General features: G+C 42.8%; 1 protein-coding gene across 2 annotated transcripts in view; it reads left to right on the top strand.

Moving 5' to 3' along the window:
* Positions 1 to 16,971: 16,971 nt before the first annotated feature.
* Positions 16,972 to 19,063, top strand: part of si:zfos-911d5.4 (uncharacterized) — a 38,540-nt gene continuing 36,448 nt past the window's right edge. The window contains exons 1-2 of one of the 2 annotated variants that reach the window (XM_061907590.1): positions 16,972 to 17,177; positions 17,334 to 17,436. In XM_061907590.1, coding sequence (XP_061763574.1) covers positions 17,430 to 17,436 — 7 coding nt within the window. In that variant the 5' untranslated portion in view covers positions 16,972 to 17,177; positions 17,334 to 17,429. The remainder of the gene's footprint in view (positions 17,178 to 17,333; positions 17,437 to 19,063) is intronic. The other variant, XM_061907589.1, reaches the window with a different exon arrangement.

Here is a 19,063-nt window from a genome sequence, read left to right on the forward strand (position 1 = left end):
GTTAACAAAATAAAAGCATGTAAATAACATACGCAAATGTGCGATAAAATAAATGTCGGCGTTAATAGATTGATGAGTTAACTCGTAATTAACGCACTAATTTGCCCTACCGCTAAAAATAATTATGATTGAAATTGCACTTTTAACGTGTGCATTTTTTTTTTTCATTTAGAATAATTTAGATTAAATTAGATAGTACTTTATTTATTCCGTCAGGAGAGTTCCTTCAGGAAAATTACAATTTTCAGCACAATCCCATTCAAGATCAGACAAACATTACAGGGAGACAGAACAGGATCGCTGACGGGTCTGCCGGCTTCCAGCGCCCCTTACAAAAAAAAAAAAAGATGACATACAGGTAAACAATTTGATAAGTTATGGGGTATTGTGTGTGGAAATTTTGAGGACACAAATAAACAAATTCCATTTTGGAATAAGGCTGTAACATAACAAAATGTGGATAACATTTTTAGAATACATGCCTACAAAAACATTCAAACTGAGATTTTTGCAATGTTTGTCCGTAAACCGCCAAAAGCCAAAGCAGACGGCTTTCAATACAAGACGATTGTAGGAGTCGATTGTAGACAATATTAAAACCGCTTTTATCCTCAAATTCATCCGCCGGCTATCGCCTCTGCTTTAATTTACTATCTATACATCGAACTCCATTGTTTGGCTTTTATTGAGGTGGCGTGCGTTATCGCCACCGTCCATCGCCAGCAGAAGTGAAGGTCGGGGGTGGCGGGGGTGGCAGAGAGCGCCTCTTGTTTATTGGCTTCCACGGAGGCCGTATGAGCTGATTTGGCTATCTGCTCTCATATTAAGCTCCTTCGTGCTATTCTGTGTGTGCCGCGCGGATATTGTTCAGCACTGCAACATGGAGATATTCTCCGCTGGTTGCCAATAAATATGCTGTAATATCCTCTTGGTCAGGATGTGAGCGCGTGCTGGCAAGTTCAGGTGGGATAAAATAACATCGCCATCTCCATCTTGGTAAGTATTGGGATACAAAACATTGCGCTCGGCCAAAGGGTTCAAAATGTTGTTCTTTACTGAATGTTAGTTTTCATTGCGTTCTAACAGAGGTGGGTCGAAAAGCCAAAGATTTCACTCAATATTACCCTTTTTTTTTGTTTATTTATCCATAAAAAAACACTTTGAGTTACTGGCACTGGCACTTACAAACCCCAAAACCAGGGAAGTGGGCACGTTCTGTAAATGGCAAATAAAAACAGAACGCAATGAAATGCAAATCCTTTATAACCTAAATTCAATTATTGAATAGACTGCAAAGACAAGATACTGTTGTGAAGTGAATTATATTTATATAGCGCTTTTTCTCTAGTGACTCAAAGCTCTTTACATAGTGAAACCCAATATCTAAGTTACATTCAAACCAGTGTGGGTGGCACTGGGAGCAGGTGGGTAAAGTGTCTTGCCCAAGGACACAACGGCAGTGACTAGGTTGGCGGAAGCGGGAATCGAACCTGCAACCCTCAAGTTGCTGGCACAGCCACTCTACCAACCGAGCTAAACCGCCCCGGTTGTCTTTTTATTTCCTAGTTAGATTTTAGAACAGCTAAAGTGTGAGGCTCTCCAAAGACCTTGAATTTGGAATGTGGGAATGAAGCCATAACAATCTGTTATCTCAACTGTCCGAGGGAGGGGGGGAGAGTGAAGAAGGAGGGAGAAACTGCCATTTTAGTTGAGATCAATTTGGGCCGGGAATTGAACTGTTGTATCTAGATTGCCAAACCCCAAAAAAAGTCTGTGGGCTATAGAGCGTTTTCATTTCGGGCTCCAGTACTCTGGAATGCCCTCCCGATAAAAGTTCAAGATGCCACCTCAGTAGAAGCATTTAAGTCTCACCTTAAAACTCATATGTATACTCTAGCCTTTAAATAGACTCCCTTTTTAGACCAGTTGATCTGCCGTTTCTTTTCTTTTTCTCCTATGTCCCACTCTCCCTTGTGGAGGGGGTCCGGTCCGATCCGGTGGCCATGTATTGCTCGCCCGTGTATCGGCTGGGGACATCTCCGCGCTGCTGATCCGCCTCCGCTTGTGATGGTTTCCTGCTGGCTCCGCTGTGAACGGGACTCTCGCTGCTGTGTTGGATCCACTTTGGACTGGACTCTTGCGACTGTGTTGGATCCATTATGGATTGAACTTTCACAGTATCATGTTAGACCCGCTCGACATCCATTGCTTTCCTCCTCTCCAAGGTTCTTGTAGTCATCATTGTCACCGACGTCCCACTGGGTGTGAGTTTTCTTTGCCCTTATGTGGGCCTACCGAGGATGTCGTAGTGGTTTGTGCAGCCCTTTGAGACACTAGTGATTTAGGGCTATATAAGTAAACATTGATTGATTGATTGATTGATTTGGTTATAAAATATCAAAATGAGCAACCTCTGTCTCTGATTGATTTGAAACCAGCTTATGCATCATAAAAAATCCAGGGGGACGTTGACCGAAGGAAGAACAGGTCCAAAACGCAACAATACTAAACGTTCTAACTGGAAAACGTTGGTATTTTTTGCAAACATTAGCACATTTGGAATTTAACAGCTGCAACATGTTTCAAAAAAGCTGGCACAAGTGGCAAAAAAGACTGAAAAAGTTGAGGAATGCTGATCAAACTCTTATTTGGAATATCCCACAGGTGAACAGGCTATTTGGCAACAGGTGGGTGCCATGATTGGGTATAAAAGCAGCTTCATTCACAAACAATGATGGGGCGAGGGTCACCACTTTGTGAAAAAATGTGTGAGCAAATTGTCGAACAGTTTAAGAACAACATTTCCTAACGAGCTATTGCAAGGAATTTAGGGATTTCACCATCTACGGTCTGTAATATCATCAAAAGGTTCAGAGAATCTGGAGAAATCACTGCACATAAGCGATGATATTACAGACCTTGGATCCCTCAGGCGGTACTGCATTAAAAAGCGACATCAGTGTGTAAAGGATATCACCACATGGGCTCAGGAACACTTCAGAAAAGCACTGTCAGTAACTACATCTGTAAGTGCAAGTTACAACTGAACTGAACTGAATTATATTTATATAGCGCTTTTCTCTAGTGACTCAAAGCGCTTTACAACACTCTACTATGCGAAGCCAAAGTCATTTATCAACAACACCCAGAAACATGATTGGGTATAAAAGCAGCTTCAATGAAATGCTCAGTCATTCACAAACAATGATGGGGCGAGGGGTCACCACTTTGTGAACAAATATGTGAGCAAATTGTCAAACAGTTTAAGAACAACATTTCCTAACGAGCTATTGCAAGTAATTTAGGGATTTCACTATCTATGGTCTGTAATATCATCAAAAGATTCAGAGAATCTGGAGAAATCACTGCACATAAGCGATGATATTACAGACCTTGGATCCCTCAGGCAGTACTGCATTAAAAAGCGACATCAGTGTGTAAAGGATATCACCACATGGGCTCAGGAACACTTCAGAAAAGCACTGTCAGTAACTACATCTGTAAGTTCAAGTTACAACTGAACTGAACTGAATTATATTTATATAGCGCTTTTCTCTAGTGACTCAAAGCGCTTTACAAAACTCTACTATGCGAAGCCAAAGCCATTTATCAACAACACCCAGAAACATGATTGGCTATAAAGGCAGCTTCAATGAAATGCTCAGTCATTCACAAACAAGGATGGGGCGAGGGGTCACCACTTTGTGAACAAATATGTGAGCAAATTGTCGAACAGTTTAAGAACAACATTTCCTAACGAGCTATTGCAAGTAATTTAGGGATTTCACCATCTACGGTCTGTAATATCATCAAAAAGTTAAGAGAATCTGGAGAAATCACTGCACATAAGCGATGATTATTACAGACCTTGGATCCCTCAGGCGGTACTGCATTAAAAAGCGACATCAGTGTGTAAAGGATATCACCACATGGGCTCAGGAACACTTCAGAAAAGCACTGTCAGTAACTACAAGTGCAAGTTAAAACTGAACTGAACGGAATTATATTTATATAGCGCTTTTCTCTAGTGACTCAAAGCGCTTTACAAAACTCTACTATGCGAAGCCAAAGCCATTTATCAACAACACCCAGAAACATGATTGGGTATACAAGCAGCTTCAATGAAATGCTCAGTCATTCACAAACAAGGATGGGGCGAGGGTCACCACTTTGTGAACAAATATGTGAGCAAATTGTCAAACAGTTTAAGAACAACATTTCCTAACGAGCTATTGCAAGGAATTTAGGGATTTCACCATCTACGGTCTGTAATATCATCAAAAGGTTCAGAGAATCTGGAGAAATCACTGCACATAAGCGATGATATTACGGACATTCGATCCCTCAGGCGGTACTACATCAAAAAGCGACATCAGTGTGTAAAGGATATCACCACATGGGCTCAGCAACACTTCAGAAAACCACTGTCAGTAACTACAGTTTGTTGCTACATCTGTAAGTGCAAGTTAAAACTCTACTATACAAAGCCAAAGCCATTTATCAACAACACCCAGAAACGCCGCCGGACTGATGCAAAGTGGAAAAGTGTTCTGTGGTCTGACGAGTCCAGATTTCAAAAGGATAGGCCATGTAACAAAGTGGTAAAAATGCCCCTGGGCCAACTTTTTGCAATGTGTTGCTGCCATTAAATCTTAAGTTAATGATTATTTGCGGGGAAAAAAATGAGTTCTCAGTTCGAACATTTCATATCTTGTCTTTGCAGTCGATTCAATTGAATATAAATTGTAAATAATTTGCAAGTCACTAAATTCTGTTTTTATTTAGGAATTACACAACGTGCCAACTTCACTGGTTTTGGGTTTTGTACATGCCACCTACATAAAGACTTTTATATTGTTTTCTCACGACCACCCCCCACCCCCATTCTCTATAAAAGAGATCAAATTTTGGTATTTTTTATAAACGACGGTAACATTAAAAAAAATTGTCAACATTTTTCTGCTCCAGGCAAAACATTTTCTACATAAATGCCGATTTATGAAAGTAAGGCCTACATTTTCTTATTGGCTTAATGGCTTACAATTATCAATCAAATAGTGGAGAATGATTAAAAGTACAAACGCCCTTAAATTGATATCCTTGTTAAAAACATTTAAAAAGATTTTTTTTTTTCTTTTTCATATTTTTTAGTATTATGGCTCTATTTGTATCTGATTTTGTTTTCTTTCCTTAATGTTGAAAGTGCCTTGACTTTTGTGTGAGTTATAAATGTTTTTTTTTTGTCCTGTCCAGCCTCTCAGGCACATCATATTGTTGATGTAGATAGATGCCCATATCCATACTTGCCAACTCTCCCGATTTTACAGGCAGACTCCCGAATTTCAGTGCCTCTCCGAAAATTATTGATCCAGTACAGCTCTAAGGGGAAGGGGTATGATGTCTGCAAATGTTGTAGATCAGATTTCTCCATTGAACACGGTGGCCGAATGGATATATTCATTAATGAACACACACACATATATACATATACATGTATATATATATACATATATCCATCCCCGCGATGAGGTGGCGACTTGTCCAGGGTGTACACCGCCTTCCACCCGATTGTAGCTGAGATAGGCACCAGCGCCTCCCGCGACCCCTAAGGTAATAAATGGATGGATGGGTATATATCCATCCATCCATCCATCCATCGATTTCGTACCGCTTGTCCCTTTTGGAGTGTTGGGGGGTGCTAGAGCCTATATCTCAACTGCATTTGGGCGGAAGGCGGCGTACACCCTGGACAAGTCGCCACCTTGTCACAGTATATATATATATATATATATATATATATATATATATATATATATATATACACACACACATCCATCCATCCATTTTCTACCGCTTATTCCCTTTCGGGGTCGCGGGGGGCGCTGGCGCCTATCTCAGCTACAATCGGGCGGAAGGCGGGGTACACCCTGGACAAGTCGCCACCTCATCGCAGGGCCAACACAGATAGACAGACAACATTCACACTCACATTCACACACTAGGGCCAATTTTAGTGTTGCCAATCAACCTATCCCCAGGTGCATGTCTTTGGAAGTGAGGAGGAAGCCGGAGTACCCGGAGGGAACCCACGCATTCACGGGGAGAACATGCAAACTCCACACAGAAAGATCCCGAGCCTGGATTTGAACCCAGGACTGCAGGAACTTCGTATTGTGAGGCAGACGCACTAACCCCTCTTCCACCGTGAAGCCATATATATATATATATATATATATATATATATATATATATATATACATACACACACACACACACACACACACACACACACACACACACACACACACAAGGTTGGCAAGCATGCTCATATCGACTGTACAAATGTATTTTACAAAAGAGAAGTGTGGGCTAATTCTCTTGTTGCCTTGTTTGTATTTGACAATCAAACAATCAATCAATCAAAAAAACGTTATTAAAGGCATTTATATTGATTGATTGATTGATTGAAACTTTTATTAGCAGATTGCACAGTACAGTACATATTATTAGTAGATTGCACAGTACAGTACATATTCCGTACAATTGACCACTAAATGGTAACACCCGGATAAGTTTTTCAACTTCTTTAAGTCGGGGTCCACGTTAATCAATTCATGGTAATATAATAAATTAATGTACAAGTTTAAACAAGTTGAAAAACTTATTAAGGTGTTACTATTTAGTGGTGAATTGTATGGAATATGTACTGTACTGTGCAATCTACGAATAAAAGTATCAATCAATCATTTGATTGATTGTTTGATCAAATGTATGTTTGTGGTTCATTAAAGAAAAAAAACAAGTTAAAAGTTGCACTTGAATAAAACCAAATAAATTACTCGTTCCAAACAACAAAAACATATACAGTGGGGCAAAAAAGTATTTAGTCAGCCACCGATTTTGCAAGTTCTCCCACTTAAAATGATGACAGAGGTCTGTAATTTTCATCATAGGTACACTTCAACTGTGAGAGACAGAATGTGAAAAAAAAAAAGCATTTTATCAGGGTTAAGCCAATTAGCCGCTTTAATTGTCAGCCGAGTGTGAAGCGGCCGGAATGAGAATCAGCACCTCCAAATCCGAGTCCATGGTTCTCGCACGGAAAAGGGTGGAATGCCATCTCCGGGTTGGGGAGGAGACCCTGCCCCTAGTGGAGGAGTTCAAGTACCTAGGAGTCTTGTTCACGAGTGAGGGAAGAGTGGATCGTGAGATCGACAGGCGGATCGGTGCGGCGTCTTCAGTAATGCGGACGTTGTACCGATCTGTTGTGGTGAAGAAGGAGCTGAGCCGGAAGGCAAAGCTCTCAATTTACCGGTCGATCTACGTTCCCATCCTCACCTATGGTCATGAGCTTTGGGTCATGACCGAAAGGATAAGATCACGGGTACAAGCGGCCCAAATGAGTCTCTCCCTTAGAGATAGGGTGAGAAGCTCTGCCATCAGGGAGGAACTCAAAGTAAAGCCGCTGCTCCTCCACATCGAGAGGAGCCAGATGAGGTGGTTCGGGCATCTGGTCAGGATGCCACCCGAACGCCTCCCTAGGGAGGTGTTTAGGGCACGTCCAACCGGTAGGAGGCCACGGGGAAGACCCAGGACACGTTGGGAAGACTATGTCTCCCGGCTGGCCTAGAAACGCCTCGGGATCCCCCGGGAAGAGCTAGACGAAGTGGCTGGGGAGAGGGAAGTCTGGGCTTCCCTGCTTAGGCTGCTGCCCCCGCGACCCGACCTAGGATAAGCGGAAGAAGATGGATGGATGGATAATTGTCACTACTGTTTATCTTACGGACCCTGCCAAGTCACTGACATCTGGGTCAGAAATATCCAACCAGAAGAGCCTCTTTGCAGGAGGAGCAACGTGTAACAATTTACCTACTCCCTCCTTCTTTGCTGGCGGAAGTCCACGTGGTTCTGTCCGTCTGGGGGGGAAATTCCGCTGTGACATCGAATTTCGAAGTCAAGAAATCAACTTCAGTGTAATGGTCAGCGAAGTCCACTTAGTACTGCATAGTGCGCCTTCCTTTGGTGAATTTTACTTCACGTACATTCCCCAACAGCGGCATTCCTCTACGCAGGGGCAAGAGGGGGCAGAGCCCCCTTAAATAAATATCTTGCCCCCTCAAATCAAAATTTGAGAAAGCAAATTTGAATAAACTCACAAAATTACTACATTACAAGTTGACAAAATTATCTGCACTAGCGGAAAAATCCGCCGAAAAAGGGACACACACACGATATAGTAGTGTCGGCTTCCCTCTCATCTCTCCCTCCGCTGTGCGTGTATTCAACATTCCACAGGCTGCGCAGCAGACACACACCCGCACACACCCCTCAGCCCTCAGTAAACATCCAATCACTGTTGCAGTATGAAAGTAAAAGAAAAGGAAAAGTTGTTTACATTTATCATATACTTGTTAGGACGGGTGTACTTGTGTAGTCTTATCTGTCATAAACATGTTTATCGTTGCGGACTTTCGTTTCTAAGGAGTTCCGTTTTTTTTTTTTTTACAACTTGGAGAGAGCAGTGACAGCGGAGGCTCCGAGCAGCAGTGGTTTGGAAGGCAGAGAGCCTCCACTGTCCCTGTAACAAGCTACAAGTCATTTATGATGCTGTTAATGACGGTAAATATGAAACATAAGGTATATATCCTGCTTAGCAGTCCTCCTCCTCTGCTGTCCTCTGTTCAGAGCGGAGTCCCTAGCAACGGCCCGTTTTACTTAGCAACGGTCTGGCAATCCACTGCTGGAATTCTTTTTCTGTTGCTTTTCTTGTAAATCTACATAGTCAACCTTTAATGTTTCAATCTACATTTTGTAATAAACAAATTATAAGTTTCATTTGATATGACCAAGACACCTAAAAACAAAAACACTGCCGTTTTCATCAATTTACAAGCAAGTGGGCAACACACACACATTGGAGTGAATGAATTTTGTGCCCATGTTTTGTTTTATAAATTAGTTTGAGATTCTTTTTTATCATTATTCATCAGACTACCTTTCAGTTTTGTAAATATCGACTGTAGTGTGTGAAGTCCTACTTTGGGTCAAAATTTATTTGAGAGTTAGGCCATCCAGTTTGGATAAATGTTATGTTATTGGTTGATAAAATCTGGATGAAGGATGTTTTATTTTATTTTATTCATTTATTTTTCAGTTTCCCCTCCTGAGGGATTGCCACCTTATTGTGGTCAGGGGGTTTGCGTGCCTCAGTGACCGTAAGAGCTATACCAGCAGGAGCTTAGCTTTCAGGTGGGACACCCAAGTTGGACAGGTCTGACGGTAGAGGCCTGACAAAGTGCAATCCACTACTCCAGGTTGGGGTCGGACACATAGCTAAAGACCCATTTCAATGAAGAAAGCATCGTTACTATAAGCACAAAAAAAAAAGTGCTGGGGCATGATGTGTACACATGATACCCCTTTCACATTTCTGACTGCCCCCTCATATAAGCATGCCTAGAACCGCCCCTGTTCCTCGCCAAGGTTCTCATAGTCATCATTGTCACCGACGTCCCACTGGGTGTGAGTTTTCCTTGCCCTTATGTGGGCCTACCGAGCATGTCGTAGTGGTTTGTGTTGTGGTTTGTGCAGCCCTTTGAGACACTAGTGATTTATGGCTATATAAGCAAACATTGATTGATCGTTGTTTTCTTCCCACTGCGAGCATGTTGTTTGCCGCTGAATTCAAAGAATTCACAATGTTCCATGACAATCGGTTCTTTATGCTGTCATACAAAGATCTACAAAGTCATCAGACGTATCGATGTTTTCTTGAGCTTTCATTTTCTTGCCGATTGAGCCATGGACTGAATCTGCTCTCATGAACCATGAGCCTATCTAGCTCCAGCCTATCTAGCTCCAGCCTATCTTGCCGATTGTATTGTACCGTATGTCCCGGCAAGAAATCTGCGTTCAAAAGACTCCGGCTTATTAGTGATTCCTAGAGCCCAAAAAAAGTCTGCGGGCTATAGAGCGTTTTCCGTTCGGGCTCCAGTACTCTGGAATGCCCTCCCGGTAACAGTTCGAGATGCTACCTCAGTAGAAGCATTTAAGTCACACCTTAAAACTCATCTGTATACTCTAGCCTTTAAATAGACCTCCTTTTTAGACCAGTTGATCTGCCGCTTCTTTTCTTTCTCCTATGTCCCCCCCTTCCTTGTGGAGGGGATCCGGTCCGATGACCATGGATGAAGTACTGGCTGTCCAGAGTCGAGACCCAGGATGGACCGCTCGTCGGGACCCAGGATGGACCGCTCGCCTGTATCGGTTGGGGACATCTCTACGCTGCTGATCCGCTTGAGATGGTTTCCTGTGGACGGGACTCTCGCTGCTGTCTTGGATTCGCTTGAACTGAACTCTCGCGGCTGTGTTGGAGCCACTATGGATTGAACTTTCACAGTATCATGTTAGACCCGCTCGACATTCATTGCTTTCGGTCCCCTAGAGAGGGGGGGTTGCCCACATCTGAGGTCCTCTCCAAGGTTTCTCATAGTCAGCATTGTCACTGGCGTCCCACTGGATGTGAATTCTCTCTGCCCACTGGGTGTGAGTTTTCCTTGCCCTTTTGTGGGTTCTTCCGAGGATGTTGTAGTCGTAATGATTTGTGCAGTCCTTTGAGACATTTGTGATTTGGGGCTATATAAATGAACATTGATTGATTGATTGATTGATTGATGAACGTGTGCCCTTTCTCCAGATATTTTATCACAATCTCGGGTGGGCCCCATTCCGCGATTGCACATTGGGCAAGAGCCTTGTACAGCGTCCAGTTTTTATTTTGACCTCCACAGTTATCTGCCCAAAAGAGTATGCAAGGGGAAGAATCAAGAACAATACATTTGTTACGGTGCTTGCAACGTCCTGGGCCAATCTTCCAGATATCCCCTCTGCCAGGCTTTCCCCTGACAGTTTGTCTATGTTTTAGTTTTTTCCTCAGCATTTGTGTGTTTCCTCTGTGTTTAGTATCTCCTGTCTTTAGTTCCTGTCTAGTGCTCTTATTTTGTCAGCTTCTTGTTTTGTTCCCTGAGGGCTGTGTAATGATTGGCACCTGGCCACACCTGTTGCCAATCAGCCTGCTCCTAATTGTACCTGCTTTGTCTTGTGTCAGTTGCTGGATCATTGTATTGTCATTCGGACTTGTCGTTGCCATATCTTGCTCTTGTCGTGTCTGTGATTCTTTTCGGCTATTACCTGTCGTGCTACATTTTGTCCTGGTGGTCGTAGCGGTAAGCTGTTCTTGTAAGCCATTAGTTGTTTCCAGTTTTTCTGTTTGCTATCCTCTATCTTCCATGCTAAAGTTCCTTTTTGTTTTCTAGCTTCCAGTGCTAGCTCCCTTGGTTTGTTATTCCGCCCACGTGCGTGCTTTTTGTTTGTTCTTGTTCTATTATTTATATTAAATAATGTCTTCATATTCTATGCCTGCCTCCGTCTCTGCATCTTTGGGTTCAACAACAAACACACCTGACACCCTCGTGCCATAATATCACATAATCAAGTTGACCGTTGTCCCCCATTCGCGCAAATGTCTCATTAAAGGCCTACTGAAATGAGATTTTCTTATTTAAACGGGGATAGCAGGTCCATTCTATGTGTCATACTTGATCATTTCGCGATATTGCCATATTTTTGCTGAAAGGATTTATTAGAGAACATCCACGATAAAGTTCGCAACTGGAGAAAAGCCCTGCTTCTACCGGAAGTCGCAGAAGATGACGTCACATGTTGATGACTCCTCATATATTCACATTGATTTTAATGGGAGCCTCCAACAAAAACAGCTATTCGGACCGAGAAAACAACAATTTCCCCATTAATTTGAGCGAGGATGAAAGATTTGTGTTTGAGGATATTGATAGCGACGGACTAGAAAAAAAAAAAAACGCGATTACAATCGCGTTGCATTGAGACGGATTCATAAGTTTTTAGACACATTTACTAGGATAATTCTGGGAAATCCCTTATCTTTCTATTGTGTTGCTAGTGTTTTAGTGAGTTTAACAGTACCTGATAGTCGGAGGTGTGTGTCCACGGCCGGGTGTTGACGCGCAGTGTCTCGGGGAAGTCGAAGACAGCTGTACGGGAGGGCACAAGCTCAGCTGATATCCGGTAAGAGGCGACTTTTTAACCACAATTTTCTCACCGAAACCTGCTGGTTGACATGTAGTCGGGATCCATGTCCGCTGTGATCCATAGTAAAGTTTCAACTCCATCCATCCATCCATTTTCTACCGCTTATTCCCTTTTGGGGTCGCGGGGGCGTTGGCGCCTATCTCAGCTACAATCGGGCGGAAGGCGGGGTACACCCTGGACAAGTCGCCACCTCATCACAGGGCTGTATATTACTTTTATATTGTATAATTTTTGTACATTCTACAGTATATACATATTTTTGTATATTACTGTGAATGGAAACACAGTACTGATGTTTCCAGGGTGAAAACTCTGTGAATTTTAAACCAAGAATCACCGTGTGTTTGTGTGGCTAAAGGCTAAAGCTTCCCAACTCCATCTTTCTACTGTGACTTCTCCATTATCAATTGAACAAATTGCAAAAGATTCAGCAACACAGATGTCCAAAATACTGTGTAATTATGCCGTTAAAGCAGACGACTTTTAGCTGTGTGTGTGCGCAGCGCTCATACTTCCATAAAACGCGAGACGTCTTGCGTACACGTCATCATTACGCGACGTTTTCAAGACGAAACTCCCGGGAAATTTAAAATTGCAATTTAGTAAACTAAAAAGGCCGTATTGGCGTGTGTTGCAATGTTAATATTTCATCATTGATATTAAACTATCAGACTGCGTGGTGGGTAGTAGTGGGTTTCAGTAGGCCTTTAAAGACAATAAGGCTACTGACAAAGAAGCTCTCTTTGGTCGAAAGCTTGGGCAAAAGTATTACCTTTTGCATATCGACAGTATAAACATTAAACTCCGGGGGGATTTCCTTTTGATGGCGCCGCCATCTTGCCACATGACTACAGCGTACAATCCGATTGGTCCCTTGAGATACTAGGTTTTTCTGTTGTATCTACGCGGTTATGTGGTAGTTGCTAGGTCCTGCCATGCACGTAACAGCTTACTTGCGGAACAAATTACAATATCGTATACACTAATGCAGTGGTTCTTAACCTTGTTGTAGGTACCGAACCCCACCAGTTTTATATGCGCATTCACTGAACCCTTCATTAGTTAAAAATAAAAATAAATTCTAATTCAAGACAAAGTTATATGTTTTTGGTAACACTTTAGTGTAGGGAACATATTCTAAGTAACAAAGACTTAATTTTGTCCTGATCTGTGGTCTGGATCATGTTTTTGTTATCTTTTTGTTAGTTTTTGGACTCTTTTAGTTCCTTTTTGCGCTCCCTTGTTTTGTTTGGTTACCACTATGTTCTCTGCTGGCTGTACATATCCTACTAAATAAGACCTACACTGTTTTAATGTCCACATTTCTCTGTTGATGCAATTATTGATATCAACCAAAGCTCCTCATTCCACCCCCCGGATTGTAAATAATGTAAATAATTCAATGTACATACTATGATGATTAACTTGTGTGATGACTGTATTATGCTGATAGTATATATTTGTACCATGAATTGATTAACGTAGACCCCGACTTAAACAAGTTGAAAAACTTATTGGGGTGTTACCATTTAGTGGTCAATTGTACGGAATATGTACTGTACTCTGCAATCTACTAAAAAAAGTATCAATCAATCAATCAAACGTATGATTTTCACCTGCCTCTGGTGTTCGGACCGTGCACCTGTTTCTAATCAAGACCCTTATTTAAGCATGTCTTTGCCAGTCAGTCGGCCTGGCGTCATTGCTTGTTTTCAAGCGATACCACAGTTCATGTTGCTCGATTCATGCCGTGTCCACGAAAGTCTTGTTTATTTCTCGCCACAGTTTCGTGTTTGTTCGAAGCCATTGTTTATGTTTGTTTGTTTCATGCCACAGTTTTGTGTTTGTTCCCCGCCATAGGTTATGTTTGTTTACCTCATGCCCTGCCTCCAGGCAACTTCAACACTTTACTAGTACCCTCCTCCATTCACATCCCATCTCCCCGGATTATAAACAACTCAAATGTACTTCTAATGTATATACTTGTTCTTATGCTACCTGAACTCACTATGTTCTCTGCTGGCTGTACATATCCTACTAAATAAGACCTACACTGTTTCAATGTCCACATTTCTCTGTTGATACAATTGTTGATGACTGAAGTACTGATATCAACCAAAGCTCCTCATCCCACCCCCCGGATTGTAAATAATTTAAATAATTCAATGTACATACTATGATGATTAACCTGTGTGACTGTATGATGCTGATAGTATATATTTGTACCATGAATTGATTAACGTGGACCCCGACTTAAACAAGTTGAAAAACTTATTCGGGTGTTACCATTTAGTGGTCAATTGTACGGAATATGTACTGAACTGTGCAATCTACTAATAAAAGTATCAATCAATCAATCAATCAATCAATGCCAAGATTGATCGAGTTGATAAATATGTTCCTACCTGCAAGCCTTGTCCAGAATAGTCCGTTTGCATCCCGGGAGAACAAACCTCGCAGTAAGCTGGTGCACAAATTGAACCGTGCATGAACATCGCCTTGTTCGAACAACAAAGCCAACACAGTGGATAAACTCACAACAAATTACACACCTGCAAATCAGTCAGCCGTGGCCGTATCCGTAATGCGAAGTTTGTATTTACACGATAAGTCGGGTGTGTTTTGACCTCCGCCGAACCCCTGAGGCTGACTCACCGAACCCTGGTTAAGAACCACTGCACTAATGTAAAGCATATCACCTAGTAACTCCAAAATTATTATAAGCTCAGTTTTGACCAAAATTGAGTAACTGGGTTTTGACTTTGGACGGGAGACCTCCCGAAATCGGAGGTCTCAAGGTTGGCAAGTATGACGTAAAGTGCTTTTTTTTTTTACAAATTAAATCTATTATTATTAGTATTATTTATTCATGGGACGTGGCCAACGTAAAAAAAAAATACGTCATGCAATCTAGTAAAAAAAGTATCAATCAATCAATCAAACGTATGATTTTCACCTTCCTCTGGTGTTCGGACCGTGCACCTGTTTCTAATCAAGACCCTTATTTAAGCCTGTCTTTGCCAGTCAGTCGGCCTGGCGTCATTGCTTGTTTTCAAGCGATACCACAGTTCTTGTTGCTCGATTCATGCCGTGTCCACGAATGTCTTGTTTATTTCTCGCCACAGTTTCGTGTTTGTTCGAAGCCATTGTTTATGTTTGTTTGTTTCATGCCACAGTTTTGTGTTTGTTCCCCGCCATAGGTTATGTTTGTTTACCTCATGCCCTGCCAAGATTGATCGAGTTAATAAATATGTTCCTACCTGCAAGCCTTGTCCAGAATAGTCCGTTTGCATCCCGGGAGAACAAACCTCGCAGTAAGCTGGTGCACAAATTGAACCGTGCATGAACATCGCCTTGTTCGAACAACAAAGCCAACACAGTGGATAAACTCACAACAAATTACACACCTGCAAATCAGTCAGCCGTGGCCGTATCCGTAATACGAAGTTTGTATTTACACGATAAGTCGGGTGTGTTTTGACCTCCGCCGAACCCCTGAGGCTGACTCGCCGAACCCTGGTTAAGAACCACTGCTCTAATGTAAAGCATATCACCTAGTAACTCCAAAATTATTATCAGCTCGGTTTTGACGTTGGACGGGAGACCTCCCGAAATCGGAGGTCTCAAGGTTGGCAAGTATGACATAAAGTGCTTTTTTTTTTTTACAAATATCAATCAATCAATCAATCAATCAATTATTACTTATATAGCCCTAAATCACTAGTGTCTCAAAGGGCTGCACAAACCACTACGACATCCTCGGTAGGCCCACATAAGGGCAAGGAAAACTCACACCCAGTGGGACATCGGTGACAATAATGACTATGAGAACCTTGGAGAGGAGGAAAGCAATGGATGTCGAGCGGGTCTAACATGATACTGTGAAAGTTCAATCCATAATGGATCCAACACAGTCGCGAGAGTCCAGTCCAAAGCGGATCCAACACAGCAGCGAGAGTCCCGTTCACAGCGGAGCCAGTAGGAAACCATCCCAAGCGGAGGCGGATCAGCAGCGCAGAGATGTCCCCAGCCGATACACAGGCGAGCAGTACATGGCCACCGGATCGGACCGGACTCCCTCCACAAAGGAGAGTGGGACATAGAAGAAAAAGAAAAGAAACGGCAGATCAACTGGTCTAAAAAGGGAGTCTATTTAAAGGCTAGAGTATACAAATGAGTTTTAAGGTGAGACTTAAATGCTTCTACTGAGGTGGCATCCCAAACTGTTACCGGAAGGGCATTCCAGAGTACTGGAGCCTGAAATGAAAAAGCTCTACAGCCCGCAGACTTTTTTGGGGCTTTGGGAATCACTAATAAGCCGGAGTCCTTTGAAGGCAGATTTCTTGCCGGGACATATGGTACAATACAATCGGCAAGATAGGATGGAGCTAGACCGTGTAGTATTTTATACGTAAGTAGTAAAACCTTAAAGTCACATCTTAAGTGCACAGGAAGCCAGTGCAGGTGAGCCAGTACAGGCGTAATGTGATCAAACTTTCTTGTTCTTGTCAAAAGTCTAGCAGCCGCATTTTGTACCAACTGTAATCTTTTAATGCTAGACGTGATCTTATCCTTTCGGTCATGACCCAAAGCTCATGACCATAGGTGAGGATGGGCACGTAGATCGACCGGTAAATTGGGAGCTTTGCCTTCCGGCTCAGCTCCTTCTTCACCACAACAGAAATCTATTATTATTATTATTATTATTAAAATCTATTATTATTAATATTAATCCATTATTATTAATATTATTTATTCATGGTACGTGGCCAACGTAAAAAAAAAAATACGTCATGACGTAGGTGTGACGTCAAGACCCGCATCGTACGTAACCCGACGCTGCGCACGGGACGCACGCTGCCTGTTGTTTACTTCCAGAAGCCATGGAAGTGCGGCCTGGGAGCGGAGAAGAAGGGGGAGGGGGGCGCCTGAAGGTATTGTGAAAGCAGCTTTTCGGGACCTTGTTTACTGCTGCTTCGCCGCACTACCCGACACTTGAACGACGCGGAGATGATATGTTTCCCCGCTCCTTCCAACGGACGTCGACGGTAGGTTATCACCGTGTTTTTTGGGGGGGTTGTGGGGGTCAAACACAAACATTTGACTTCAGACGCCATGGAGAACAAGATGGAGCACACTGACTTGGGACCCGCTTGTTTCTCTGGGTTGTTTTTTTGTAAATTTTTATTTTTTTTACCCCACAGAAAAGACTAGGATGCCGCAGCTTGGAAGCCTGTTGACCCAGTTTCACGTCGGAGCACTGGAAAAGACCCAGAAAACACTGCCTGATTTTCTTCAACATGTCAGGTATTAAAGGCCATTCTGGTAGTTTAAAAAAAAATGACTACTGGATGATACACCTGACTTGTTTTAATTGTGCTTTGACATAATCTGATAAAAACACATTATATAGTGTTTTTGAATTATTTTATAATCTGATAAAACACATTATATAGTGTTTTTGAGTTATTTTATAATCTGCTGAAACACATTATAAAGTGTTTTTTTGAGTTAAAGGCCTACTGAAATGAGATTTTCTTATTTAAACGGGGATAGCAGGTCCGTTCTATGTGTCATACTTGATCATTTCGCGACATTGCCATATTTTTGATGAAAGGATTTAGTAGATCTGTTGTGGTGAAGAAGGAGCTGAGCCGGAAGGCAAAGCTCTCAATTTACCGGTCGATCTACGTTCCCATCCTCACCTATGGTCATGAGCTTTGGGTCATAAATAAATAAATGCAAGGCACTAACCAGCACCCATCAGGAGCAAGGGTGAAGTGTCTTGCTCAGGACACAACGGACGTGACGAGGTTGGTACTAGGTGGGAATTGAACCAGGGACCCTCGGGTTGCGCACGGCCACTCTCCCCACTGCGCCACATGACCGAAAGGATAAGATCACGGGTACAAGCGGCCGAAATGAGTTTCCTCCGCCGTGAGGCGGGGCTCTCCCTTAGAGATTGGGTGAGAAGCTCTGTCATCCGGGAGGAACTCAAAGTAAAGCCGCTGCTCCTCCACATCGAGAGGAGCCAGATGAGGTGGTTCGGGCATCTGGTCAGGATGCCACCCGAACGCCTCCCGAGGGAGGTGTTTAGGGCACGTCCAACCGGTAGGAGGCCACGGGGAAGACCCAGGACACGCCGGGAAGAGCTAGACGAAGTGGCTGGGGAGAGGGAAGTCTGGGCTTCCCTGCTTAGGCTGCTGCCCCCGCGACCCGACCTCGGATAAGCGGAAGAAGATGGATGGATGGATTTAGTAAAGAACATCCACGATAAAGTTCGCAACTGTCGGTGTTAAGAGAAAAGCCCTGCCTCTACCGGAAGTCGCGGACGATGACGTCGCAAGTGTGGGGGCTCCTCACATATTCACATTGTTTTTAATGGGAGCCTCCAACAAAAAGTGCTATTCGGACCGAGAAAACGACAATTTCCCCATTAATTTGAGCGAGCATGAAAGATTCGTGTTTGAGGATATTGATAGCGACGGACTAGAAAAAAAAAAAAAAAAAAAGAGTATAAAAAAGAAAAAAACGCGATTGCATTGGGACGGATGCCTATGTTTTTAAACACATTTACTAGGATAATTAAGGGAAATCCCTTATCTTTCTATTGTGTTGCTAGTGTTTTAGTGAGTTAAATAGTACCTGATAGTCGGAAGGGTGTGTCCACGGGTGTCTTGACGCGCAGTGTCTCAGGGGAGTCGACGGCAGCTTCATGGACGACCCAAGCTCAGCTTTTCTCCGGTAAGAAGCGACTTTTTAACCACAATTTTCTCACCGAAACCTGCTGGTTGACATTTGGTCTGGATTCATGTTCGCTCTGATCCATAGTAAATTTTCACCTCCGGTAATTTTAAACAAGGAATCACCGTGTGTTTGTGTGGCTAAAGGCTAAAGCTTCCCAACTCCATCTTTCTACTGTGACTTCTCCAAT

This window comes from Nerophis ophidion, linkage group LG08, assembly GCF_033978795.1.
Source record: "Nerophis ophidion isolate RoL-2023_Sa linkage group LG08, RoL_Noph_v1.0, whole genome shotgun sequence".
NCBI classification, from domain to species: Eukaryota; Metazoa; Chordata; class Actinopteri; order Syngnathiformes; family Syngnathidae; genus Nerophis; species Nerophis ophidion.